The following is a 12,503-nucleotide window of genomic DNA, read 5'->3' as shown; positions in this document are numbered from 1 at the left end:
CATAAACCCCGCCCCTGCCAGGAATGGGCGGGGCGCATTGCGTGCGTCACGGTCACGTGCGCCTCCCAGTTTACTTAAAGCTAAAATGTAATATATTTCCTCATGGCCGATTCACAATAAGTACGACTTGGAAAAACAATAGATTTTGACGGAGTTTAAGTAATCATTTATAAAAACACATTTGGGCGGGCGGGCTCGTGATCCAGCGTTTGGCTTCGCGGAAGTGAGGCCTGGTGACCTTGGTGTGACCGGCGGGTTTGTTCGTGATCGCTTTTACCATGTTTCCTTTTGCAAGATCTACAATTTGCATCGCAGGTCGGTTTGTCCTTTATTATATGTGGAAACGGGTTTCACGTTCGTCCGATATGAGTTTGTTAATCGATCTTGTGATCAAAATGAGTTCTCTCGCTCGACGAGTTAAATTAATCGGATGTGAAGTGTATATTCACTGTACATTGATGTTTGTGCGTAAATCGCTTGCAGGACGTGAACATGAGTAACTTGAACATCAAGATGAAGTGTGTGTGTGTGTGTGTGTGTGTGTGTGTGTGTGTGTGTGTGTGTGTGTGTGTGTGTGTGTGTGTGTGTGTGTGTGTGTGTGTGTGTGTGTGTGTGTGTGTGTGTGTGTGTGTGTGTGTGTGTGTGTGTGTGTGTGTGTATTCACTGTACATTGATGTTTGTGCGTAAATCGCTTGCAGGACGTGAACATGAGTAACTTGAACATCAAGATGAATTGCGTGCGTGTGTGTGTGTGTGTGTGTGTGTGTGTGTGTGTGTGTGTGTGTGTGTGTGTGTGTGTGTGTGTGTGTGTGTGTGTGTGTGTGTGTGTGTGTGTGTGTGTGTGTGTGTGTGTTCTATCGTCTTGGTTTTGAACCTTTTGTTTGTTGCGTCATGAACTGTAGATTCAACCCCGGTGTTTTTGTTTTGTGGTTAATTTAAGCCGCAACACCCGCTTGATGGCTTGAACTGCCTTTTTGTCACGTGACTCTTGTTGAGTCGAACATTGTTCACCTGTCTCCCAACGGCACTCTGTGGAGCGCATACCTCTACCAGGCAGAAGTGTTTACATTTTGTATCCCATTGACGGGTCTGATCTGGACCCGAATCTCAACCAAAATGCAATTGCCTTGTTATTGTCATCGAACCAACTCGTCCACCTAGTTTTCTCATCCATCCGTAAGTTTTTGAGATATCGTTTTAAAAAAAATTTTTTCGCCCTATCTCTCTCGATGTTTAACAAGGACAAATGTGTCCAAGAGCAGCATCCTAAAGGTTTTGTCGGCTAAAAAAACAAAACAACTTCCGATATTTCGTCACGTGCCTTGATTAAGCCAATAGCGAGACCCGTCATAGTGTATTTACAAAATATCGTATATTTATGAAATTGCAATATATTAAATGGAATAATCTTTAAATAGTAACGTGAACTTTTCGAAACTTTAAAGCAAATGTCCGAATATCTATCTATAATTCCGTGTGTGTGTGTGTGTGTGTGTGTGTGTGTGTGTGTGTGTGTGTGTGTGTGTGTGTGTGTGTGTGTGTGTGTGTGTGTGTGTGTGTGTGTGTGTGTGTGTGTGTGTGTGTGTGTGTGTGAGACCGCTGGTTCTCGACAACCGCTGGTCCGATCTAATTGAAACTTGCCAGGTGTATTGCTGGGGACCTGAGGATGTGCCTTTTCAAGGTTTGATATTAATCAGACAAGTGCTTCCCAAGTTATGGCCATTTATTTACCAACAAATGACAGGAACCGTTGCTGCGGCCATTTTATATCAACCAATGACAGGAAGCGTTGCTGCGTAGCCGTGGTCGATGGTGAAGAGAAACTCAGCTGCGTTCGCCATTACGAGTTTTTTTCTCTCCTCTCTCCTCTCCTCTCCTCTCCTCTCCATGTTTTTCCTTGCGAAAAGGCAAAATACGTTTGCGCTAATTGAATAATTGGCCATTAAAACTAAATTGCGAATAATCATAACTGCGATATGCGAACTTCCAGATAGTGACGAGTACAGTATTCTCTCTGGTTTTTTTATTTCTTATTTTTTATTTTTATTTTTTAAATCGACTTGCTGTATTCTTTCTCGATTTTCTTAAATACTGTTACGGTTGTGGAAATTCGCAAACTACCATTCAGGACCCGTAGGTGAGATATCTCAAGTACATGTGTAGTTAGACCAAACCCGTTGTATAGAGGGAATTTATGTGATTCATCCGGGCTGCGATCCTTTGAGTTAGGCGTTTTTCTGTTCTATCTTTATTTTGAACCAACCACGTCTCAACCGCTATCACACAACAACCACGCCACCACCACCATCTACGCTCCCACATCATCGCACCACCGCCATTCCCAAACGGCACCATAACCATCAAACCACCACCTAAAACCCTCCACCACCTTCACCTCCCTCCTTCTACGACCAACAACCGCACCACCTGTGAACACTGAACGTCGGGCTGTCTCGGGCCCGTTCGGCGTTTGGTGCCGAGCGCACCGAGCCGCGAGCGCAAATAGCGGCCTTTCCGAGGGAAAATTCGGATCAAAAACTCTACACGCCCACTTTTCCTCCGTCCAATTAGCGAGCGCGGGGCGGCTTGGCCCCGCCTCCAGGCGCGTGCGTGCGTGCGTGCGTGCGTGTGAAGTCGATATATGCAAATTCTAGGATCAGGGGAGATTCACGCCCCCGTTTCCTCCAACCATTGGGCGAGCGTGGCTCCGCCCCCGAGGTCATTCTGATCCGAATATTTGCATATTAGCTGCTCCTGCTAGCCTATAAGAAGGCGAGCGCAAGGCGAATGAAGTGAATTGGGTTCTGGAGTCGCCGAGAGGGTTTTTGGCAAAGTCATCGGGGGAGTCTGGTGAGGAGAGTGGGAGAGTAGAGTCGGTCGGGTGAGGAGAGCGCGCGGTGGAACTCCAGGCAAAGGAGCTCGGGTCCGAGGCGAGAAGGACTGCGGTCGGCGACGAGGTTACTGTGTGGTGAATCGCTCGTCTCGTCGTGGGACCCAAGCCAGCCAGCCATTCTCCTCCCCCAGGGCATCAACAATTCCCCCTTTCCCCCCGTGCTGAGAGTGCAAAAGGGGGCCCCGTTCCCACCCCACTCCAAACGTCGTGCCAAGGAGCACGGAGTCGGGGCACAGCCGCGCGGCCACATTTGCGGCTCGCCCGCCAACGCGTCACGAGGACGCGGGTAGGACCCCCCCCCCCCCCCCAGTCTCGCGGACCTGGCTGCTCCTCCAGGTCATGCGCACATTTGGCCTTACAGGCCTGTCTGCCCCCTTGTCTATGAGGGTGGCTTCTTTCCTTTGCTTTGGTGTAAATGTGTGTTGGCGCCGTCTGTAAAGTAAAGCTGTATAAGTGTTGCCGTGTGTGCGCGTAGTCGGTATTAACTCTGCGTTGTTGCTTTTATTGTTCTGGTTACTATTTGTGCATTTTGACTGTATCGCTGTATATACGTGCTTTTCGTGTGCCGGGAAATAAATGTGCATTGTGTGAACTGTTTTCCCATTTTGCTTCGTCTTTTCTCCATTGACTCTCCATCCTGCTTCACGTAAAGGGTTCGTAGCGGGTGCAAGATCCCGGTAATTAATCTGAACCATCGATGTCGACAATAACACCGCTCGGTTATCTCGATAGTACGGAACGGGCTGCCCAAGCGGCTCGTGTCCGGAGTTGACCTGCGGCGAGGTACGATCGCCCGGTTTACCATCCGCGTGGGTACTTAGGTAGGGCGAGTTTGGTGAACAACCCTATCCTACGCGGGTGGCCGATTGGCACGATTGTGGTGAGGTCGAAAGGCCTACCCGTGACTGGCTCCGGGCGATAGTTCCCAGAGGGTCACGACTGAATTGTCCGTCCGGTGGGCGACGTGCCGCGATCCGAGTTACGTGGCCGTCCGCACGCCGGCGAGCGCGAATTTGCAACAATACAATGCCCCAATCCAGTCAGTGACGATTACTGTATTCTTTCTCGATTTTTTTTTTTTCTTGATTTATCGACTGACTATTCTTTCTTTCTCGATTTTCTTAAACACAATGCCCCAATCCAGTCGTCATTTACGACGGCGAAGGAACGGCCTGTCTGGTTGTTTTAAAAAAAAAAAAAAATTTGCACGTACGGGCACGCGAGAGCGAAGGAACGGCCTGTGTGGTTGTTTCTGGCACGCGGTTTGAAAGTTTTTTTTTTTTGTTGTTTTGTTTGCACGTACGGGCACGCACCTACGGGCATGCACTGGTATTTAAAAGTTCATGATAGACGCTCTCAAAAGGCACTCTTAATGCGAGGATGTGTACATGTGCTTAGTATTTTAGGAGATCCGGATCGTGTATATAAAGGAGCAGAGTCCTAATATAATGGTTTTGTCTTCACAAGAACAATAACAACGCCGAGCTCTCTATGAGCAGCGTTCGCTATGCGAGACGCTGCTAAAAATCACTTTCATAAAAATTATCGTATTCGGATCTTTACCAAAATCAAATCTTCTTTGTCACACACCCGACCTGTCCAAGTTTCGTCCGATTCAGTCTGCAACATTTGTGAGATCTTGCTGATTGACAAACAGCGATGAAAACCGAATCTTCATCCACCATTGGTGGTAGAAGTGATTAAATAAAACAAGATGACATCACAATGAGGAAGATTCAATACATTGCACAGGAATTACAAAGAAGTACTAAATAAATTTCATTTGTGAACTCTGATATAAATAAATATGTTTTAATTTGAATTGTTTTTACTTGACACGACCTTTGACCTCTTAATGCCAAAATCTAATTTGTTCATCTTTGCATCATCTATACCCAAAGTGTGTGCGTGCACGCATGTTCATAAAGCATAACGTCTGTCTCTCTCTACCATCCTTGTTCTACCCCCTCCTCCCACATCTCGTCTGTCTGTCTCTTTGGCTCTGCCTCTGGACATATCTGTACGGTGGTTATGTCCGAGTGGTGTTTGTTTGGCGTATAACCGGTAGAAAATTGATTTGAGACGTTGTTTCCATCTTCACTATTATTCTGTGCAGAATCATTTTGATGAAACGGAATGAATTGTAATTAAGGCTCCACTGCACGTCTGCCTTCCCTTCCTCTCACCTCACACTGTCTTCCATTCCCCCACCCCTCCTCACACTTTTACCTTCCACCTCTTCATTCTCCCTGCTCTCTCTCCCCCATCCCTCTCTCCCTCTTACCCCCTGCCCTCTTTTCTTTTTTTTTTTCCCCCTCCCCTTTTGTATTGCTGTCAGCAAAGCAATGGGTGGTATTTGGTCGTAATATATACTTGTACCAAGTTTGGTCAAAATGCCATCACTGGTTCACAAGTTTGCATGATAATTTTTTTTTTTAAACTAATGCTAGAATTATTATTTCATCCACCATTGGTGGACTTCCATTTGCATGGATTCCAAATAGATTTTAGGATCCAAGTGATGAAGCCACGTTTCATCACTGTTACACAAAATATATAATGTGGTAGGGTCTACATTGAACAGTTGAAGCTTGCAACATAACAGCCAGTGTTATCACTCAGGAGGGGAGGTTGCAGGGGACCAATCTTGCAATAACCTGTGATATACCTACCGTTTTGCTCGACGAAATGTTTTTGGGTTAGCAATGAAAGTTATGTCAAATTTATGTTCAATAGATTGGGGGGGGGGGGGTTGAAGGGAAGATTCTTTAAAAGAGTATCCAAGAACATTTTAACCCATAAGATATGTATATACTAGCGATACCCGTGCACATGCACAGGATAGCAGTACAACATAGATAGTAGTAGACGACAGACCGTACACGGGGAATGACAAAAATACGCATTGTGCAAAATGCTAGTGTTACTATGGAACGCCAAGACTTCCTAAACATTGTCGGCATGTCCACTAAGTGCCACAGCAATTTCATAGGGATCGTGTGACGGCGAGCCAAGTTTTTTTTAGTGTGCAAGCTTGGTATTATAAGAGATTATATATATATATATATATATATATATATATATATATATATATATATATATATATATATGTATTCTTTTTCTATTCTATTCTTTTTCTTCAAAACTGGTAAGGATATTCTAATGAAATGAAGCACGTGTTTGCACATTAGTTCCCCAAGTGCCATTTTGTGATTCTGACGCTTGATGTATCAGTGCTGCGTTAGTCAAGCTGGCATGGGTCAGCATGACGTCTGTGGTTAAAGCAGCGTGCAGTTGAGTTTCCAACAGAATGGGCCTATCGACATTCCTTGGTGAAAGAAGGTTGTTTGTCGATGATTGCATCGATGCGAGTACTGTCCGTCGATGGGTTTGGTGTACTAAAGACAATGACCCTGGATAAACCCATCTGCAAGACGAGCAGCATTGCGAGAAACCAATAACTGCAACAGATACGGGGACAAAAACGTGCTGATCAGCTTGTTAATGAAAACCGACGCATATCTCGGCAGACTCCCACTCCTTAGCTTGGCATTTCACACGAGCAAGTGCAGACTATTCTGACCATTCAGATAGAGGAAGTTGTGTGCACGGTGGGTTTCCTGAATGCTGGCTGACTGCCATGCAGAAGCGTGTGCAGAGCTGTTGCGTTGTGAACGTGAAGGTGACCAGTTTATGCTCGATATTGCAACGAGATGAGAGTTTGATGCACCATTATGATTCTGCAAGTACCCCGAAGAGACTGTCGGTGGACTGCCACCACAAAGGATAAGCACCAAAAAAATTTTTCCCCTAGATTTGAGCATTTTCGAAAAGTCTTGTTTATGGCATTTGGGGGATGTGAAGGGGATAGTTCATTTGGAATTCATGCCAAAGGATACTGCCGTTAAATCTGAGCACTACATTGAAGCTCAAAAGAAACTGCACAGATTTGGAGGGTTCGTCTTGCTATGTAGATGGTTGGTCTCCAGCATGACTGTACACAAACGACTTGAGCAATTGGTCACCTTTGCTCCACCGCCTTGCAGCCCTGATTTGGGTTCGTCAGATTTTTCATCTCTTCCCTTTTTCACTTTTGTTAGTTTTAAAATTTGTTTTCTTGGCAATCGCTTGAGCAATATGAGACAAAGCTTTCAACATATGATCGCCTACCCATGGATGGTTTGTAACAAAGTTCCATGATCATTGTATGGAAAATGTGGCTGGCATTCCAGAAAATACTGCAGGCATGTGTTGTAGGGGATTTCACCTCACAGGAATTAAATGATGTTGGCTGACTTGTCAGTATGTCTGAGATAGTTTTATAAATAAAATTAGGTTAATTCACTCTGCAGTTGTACATCCCTTTGGATATACATGATATATATGATATATATATATATATATATATAAAATATATTTTCTTCTCTCGTAGTAACACTAACATCTGATTGTACGTGTAGGGCGAGGACTACGCCAAGTTGCAGCCCGACGTCATGGAAGCACTTCATCCATGTTCCATGAAAAATACGGAAATGCAATCATGGCATCTGGAATTTTGTTTTGTGTATCGGTTTGGACCTATGTAAGTGATTTATTATTATTATTATTATTTTTCTGGTTGACGTGAATCGATATGTGACAAGCTGAACATGCTGAAGAGTTTTGTATGTTTTGATGGTAATGTCTTGCTTTGAATGAATGGATGGAGAATGACGTACATATTGTACACCATCATGTGGTCTTTTTGCCAAGTACAAATAAAATCGGTCCATCCATATCAGCAAAATGGTTGCGGACGTACGGACATGCAAATCGAGACCAAATCCATCAGCCCCCCGTTTCGGAAAAGTGCAACGGGGACCATTTAAAAAAAAATGCAATGTGCTTGCTTCCTTGTTTTGATTAGGGCATGGATAAACCTTGTTAGCTGATGTCCCTTGGGAATGGAGATTTCTTCCTAAAATACCTTGTAGCATGCAAAGCACCATTTAAGGTGGCCTTGTAGGTGTTCCAGGAACTAAAAACCCTCTCCACCCCAGTTTTGTAAATTGCATTTTAAAATTGTGAACTTAACCTAATTATTGATCTCATTTGGCTTTAAATCCAACCCCCACCCCTCCAAGTTTTAAGCAGATGATTTTGTTTTTTTTGATAAAGCCATGAAGGTAGAAAGTGTTGGCCAGAACTGATGCAAGTGTGAACTTCTTTAAAAAAAAATAAACAAAAAATAAATCCCTGTGGAGATATTGATGTGCTGCCAGTGGGGTATCTCTTCAAGGTGGTGGCCAGTTAGGTCAATGGCAGCATGCTGTACTCGAAGTACCATCAAAGTGCAAACTTGTCTTGATGTTTTGTACAATAAAGGTAGACCATTGGGCGTGTGGTGTGGTGTGTTACACATGCTGCTAAAGCAGTCTTGTAACATGGATTGCAATGTATGGTTTAGTTGCTGTACCTGTGGCCAGGGCAGGCATTTGGAACTTGTTCAGATTTCTGTGGAAGATACCATGGGATCTTTCAATGCGAGCATGCCATTCCCCATTGGCTTCACACCCCCATCTGAGAGATGGTGTGCTCACCGATGTAACAACTTGCCTGTGGAATACCAGGGTGTAACAGAGGTAGCACACGTACCTTTTGAGCTGTCGCGGATTTTCGATTCCCAACCTGACTATAAACTGTCGGATTGTTGCTTCACCGGCAAAGCAGGGCATCTGTCCGTTGGGACATGTCATCACAAAGTGTGATATGTCCCAACGTGTTGCATCAAGAAGTGTGTGCCGTTCCTTGGATGGACATTAAGCTGGGTGTTCTGTACGTTAGCATTGGTTGAATATAATGAGAGCAACCAAGTTTATAAATTCAAGCTCATCTTTTAGACTGTCAACACATCCTTGTTTGTTGATTGGAAGAACCAAATGACCTATATGACTCTAATTGTGATGGAAACCAAACAGATTCTCGCACCCCTCATACTTTACAGCACTATGGATGAGAGAAATTATGTATTTCTCCTCCCCTCCTCTCCCATTTTAGATGACTTGGATAATTCCAGACATTGGTACCAAGTGTTTCGTTCCTTTGTCAATCTATATTTTTGGTCTGGCAAACCAAGTGTGCACCTGAGTTTTATCTCTGCAACAGCATTAATGCAAGTCATAATGGCAAACTGGCATAAATGTCCACCATGTGATAATTTCAATCATTGAATGGGTAGGCTGCAGATTGAGCATTGGTCTTGGGGATCTTTGGGGTGTTGAGGGGTCTAAATGTACAGAGATCTGGAACACATGTGCATGACCCCTTTTAGAGTATAAATAGTACCTTGTACTCACTTGACCTGATTTATTCGTACGGCTAATCTTGGTCTCGGCATGCAACATGTTCTGATTTGTACTTTTATTTGGTTGGTGTATAGGCAACTGACAGCTCGGTGTTTGCAAGAATTAATAAATAATAATCCGGATTACGTGCACGAAGCAAACTTATGTCTGCTTATAATTCAAAACACCTCACTACTAGAAAATGTGGAGACAAGAATCCTGTTTTGTAAGTGGTGGAGACTTTTAATGCCCTCCTCCACCAAGAGGCGGCGCTACACGATCCACGTTTACATCGAGAATTTGCAAAACCAATGGCGAAGATTTAAAACGCCCCAATACATCAAATGGGGTCATGCTGATCCTATGTAACAAGTCTTGGATGTAACTGGACTAGAATTGCAAGAGTTGTAGCATGACAAACACTGGCCTCTGAATTGTAAGGATGTAGCCTCTGGCTGCTTGACTGCATCATCTTTCTGGGGGCATGGCTGTGCCATGATGTAGTCCCCCCCCCCCCCCCCATTACCAGTAATCTGGTACTCATTTTACTGACCTCGGAAGGATGACAGGCTGAGTCAACCCACTTGGTGTTGGTGCCACTAAACGATGGGCTTGGATATGAGACCCCAAGGTGTTAAACCAGCCACCTTAACCATGAAGTCGACACCAAGCTTTGAACATGGTGATGAGATTGTCATGAAAATCTGCTTTTATTTTGAAATAACAAATTCCCTGTTAATACTCTGTGGCTTTTTTTATTTTATTTTTATTTTTTGGTCATATTTATCCTCCAGCTTGTTGGTTTATCTGTGGGATGGTAAGGTCTGTAATTTGGTGCTATAATGTAGGCATAAAATGCATGCAACGATGGTGGGGGTCAACCAATATCAATTTAAATGTTTTATTTTTGCTGGAGTAACCTTGGGAGTGAGCCACAGGATTTGTAGACTTTTTTTTCAGTATATTCCACATCGTAAGGTGTTTCAGTTTGACAATCTATTGAGCATGCACGTAGTTTCATTTGTGTTGCCACTGGGATTTTGTGTGTGGTTTGTTTGTGTTTTATTTATTTTGACCTGATTTATTTTCTGTCCACAGGTCTGCACCCAAGCTGACATCCCCTGGGGCTGGTCACCAGTCGGTAGAGTGACCCCCAAGCCATATAACAATTGATACCTGAACTGCAGTGCATGATTTGGTGCCACACCTAATTCATCTGTGCAAATATTTGTTGGATATTAAAGACTTGTCAAATGTGTCTTTGGACTTTACTTGACTTTTATTTAATACTGCATACCAAACTTGTACCACTTGGTCAGTTTCTATATGACTGGGTACCCTATTGTTTTTCTTGTTTATTTCTTATTTTTCTTTTTTTGCTTTAAAAATCGTTTTCTCGAACGAGTTTTCACCGTAGTATGTATCTTTTTTTGATAGCATACTTGATTGATGATAATTATGACATAGATCACGTGGTATGGGTGCCATCTTGAAAAAAACGAAAAACTTTGGACCTCTATCTCAAACCATGCAATGGAAATTTTTTTCGCTTCATACATTTTAATGAACTCTCCATGGGGAACGTGAGTGATTTTTCGTGGCGGTATCCTGGTGAAAATGTCAAGTACAATGCTGCATGGGAAAAATCTGAAATTTCTTGAGCATCATCTGCACAACAATTCACCGTAGGAAAAAAATTGACAATCGGTGACTTGTTTCAGCAGCCATCTTGTTTTGGAAAAAAACATCTTTCACCTTTCAGGAGATTAGCGTGTGCAGACAAACAAACAAACAGACAAACAAAAACTTAATGATATGTTAGATATATTGTATATGGCGTTGACCCCATGTCAATCGGCTGAACTTGAAAAATTAACGTTACGAAATCAAGTGATGACGTCATAATTCAGAAACCGGAAGTACAATTCTTTAACATCGCGACACTCCCGGGTACATGTTCTGTCAGCATGTGAAGTTTGGTGAGGATCAGTCCAGTACTTTTCGCGTGCATAGGTCACAGAGAAACACACAATCAGGTGATGACGTCATAATTCGGAAACCGGAAGTCGGAAGTACAATTCTTTTACATCGCGACACTCCCGGGTACATGTTCTGTCAGCATGTGAAGTTTGGTGAGGATCAGTCCAGTACTTTTCGCGTGCATAGGTCACAGAGAAACACAGACACACAGACACACTTTCAACTATATATATATATATATATATATATATATATATATATATATATATATATATATATATATATATATATATATATATATATATATTGTCCGTCCGGTGGGCGACCTGCCGCGATTCGGGTTGCGTGGCCGCCAGCGCGCCGGCGGGCTCGAAACCGCGACAATATATATATATATATATATTGTTGCGGTATTCGCGCCCGCCGGCGTGCTGACGGCCACGTAACTCGAATCGCGGCACGTCGCCCACCGGACGGACAATCCAGTCGTGACCCTCTCGGACTAACGCCGGGAACCAGTCACGGGTGGACCTTTCGGTCTCACCGCGATCGAGCCAATCAGCCCCCGCGTGGGATAGGGTTGCTCGCCAAATTCGACCTACCAAAGTACCCACGCGGAGGGTAGACCGGGCGATCGCACCTCGCCGCAGGTCGACTTCGGACACGGGCCACTTAAGCGACCCGTTCCGTACTATCAGAATAACCGAGCGGTGTTATCGTCGACCTCGACGGTTCGATTAATTATCGGGCGTATTCAGCCCACTACCAACCCTTTACGTGAAGCAAGATGAGGATTCAATGAAGGAAATGACGAAGCGAAGCGGGAAACAGTTCAACACAAAGCACATTTATTCGCGGCACACGGGAAGCACACATATACAATTCCACCAAATGCACACAGAAAAGAAAAACACAATGCAATTTACACAAAAAGCAAATGTAAAAGCGAAGACACAATGCAGAGCTAATACCGACTACCGAGCACACGGCAACACTTATACAATTTTACTTCACAGACGGCGCCGACAACACATACCCAAAACCAAGGAAAAGAATACCCTCAAGGATGAGGCGGGCCTGAGGCCGAGACCGGGTCGGGCCTTCCCGTCTGGTGATGAGACGCGGAGCGGCGATGGTGCCTCAACTCCGCGGGCCTCGCGGACAGTGTCTGGTAGGGGGTGGGAAAGGGGCCCCCTTGGTCGCACTATCTCAGCGCGGGGGGAAACAGGAGGGGGTTGCTGATGCTCGGGGTATAGAGGATTTTTATTGTCCCGCGACGAGCGTCTCCACCTCGGCCAGGTCGCGCT

At 44.4% G+C, this 12,503-nt stretch overlaps 1 protein-coding gene across 1 annotated transcript; it reads left to right on the top strand.

The window, feature by feature from the left end:
• The first annotated feature begins 18 nt into the window (after positions 1-18).
• On the top strand, positions 19-10,474 carry LOC147024807 (cytochrome c oxidase subunit 7B, mitochondrial-like). Its single transcript, XM_085885098.1, has 3 exons — positions 19-315; positions 7,354-7,475; positions 10,315-10,474. The coding sequence occupies exons 1-3, from the start codon at positions 279-281 to the stop codon at positions 10,387-10,389; spliced, it is 234 nt and encodes a 77-aa protein (XP_085741224.1). The 5' UTR covers positions 19-278; the 3' UTR covers positions 10,390-10,474.
• Positions 10,475-12,503: the final 2,029 nt, after the last annotated feature.

This window comes from Eptatretus burgeri, chromosome 6, assembly GCF_056783735.1.
Source record: "Eptatretus burgeri isolate ZD-2024b chromosome 6, Ebu_testis_v1, whole genome shotgun sequence".
Taxonomy (NCBI): domain Eukaryota; kingdom Metazoa; phylum Chordata; class Myxini; order Myxiniformes; family Myxinidae; genus Eptatretus; species Eptatretus burgeri.
The sequence above is the reverse complement of the archived record's forward strand: the minus strand, read 5'-3'. Positions and strand labels throughout refer to the sequence as shown.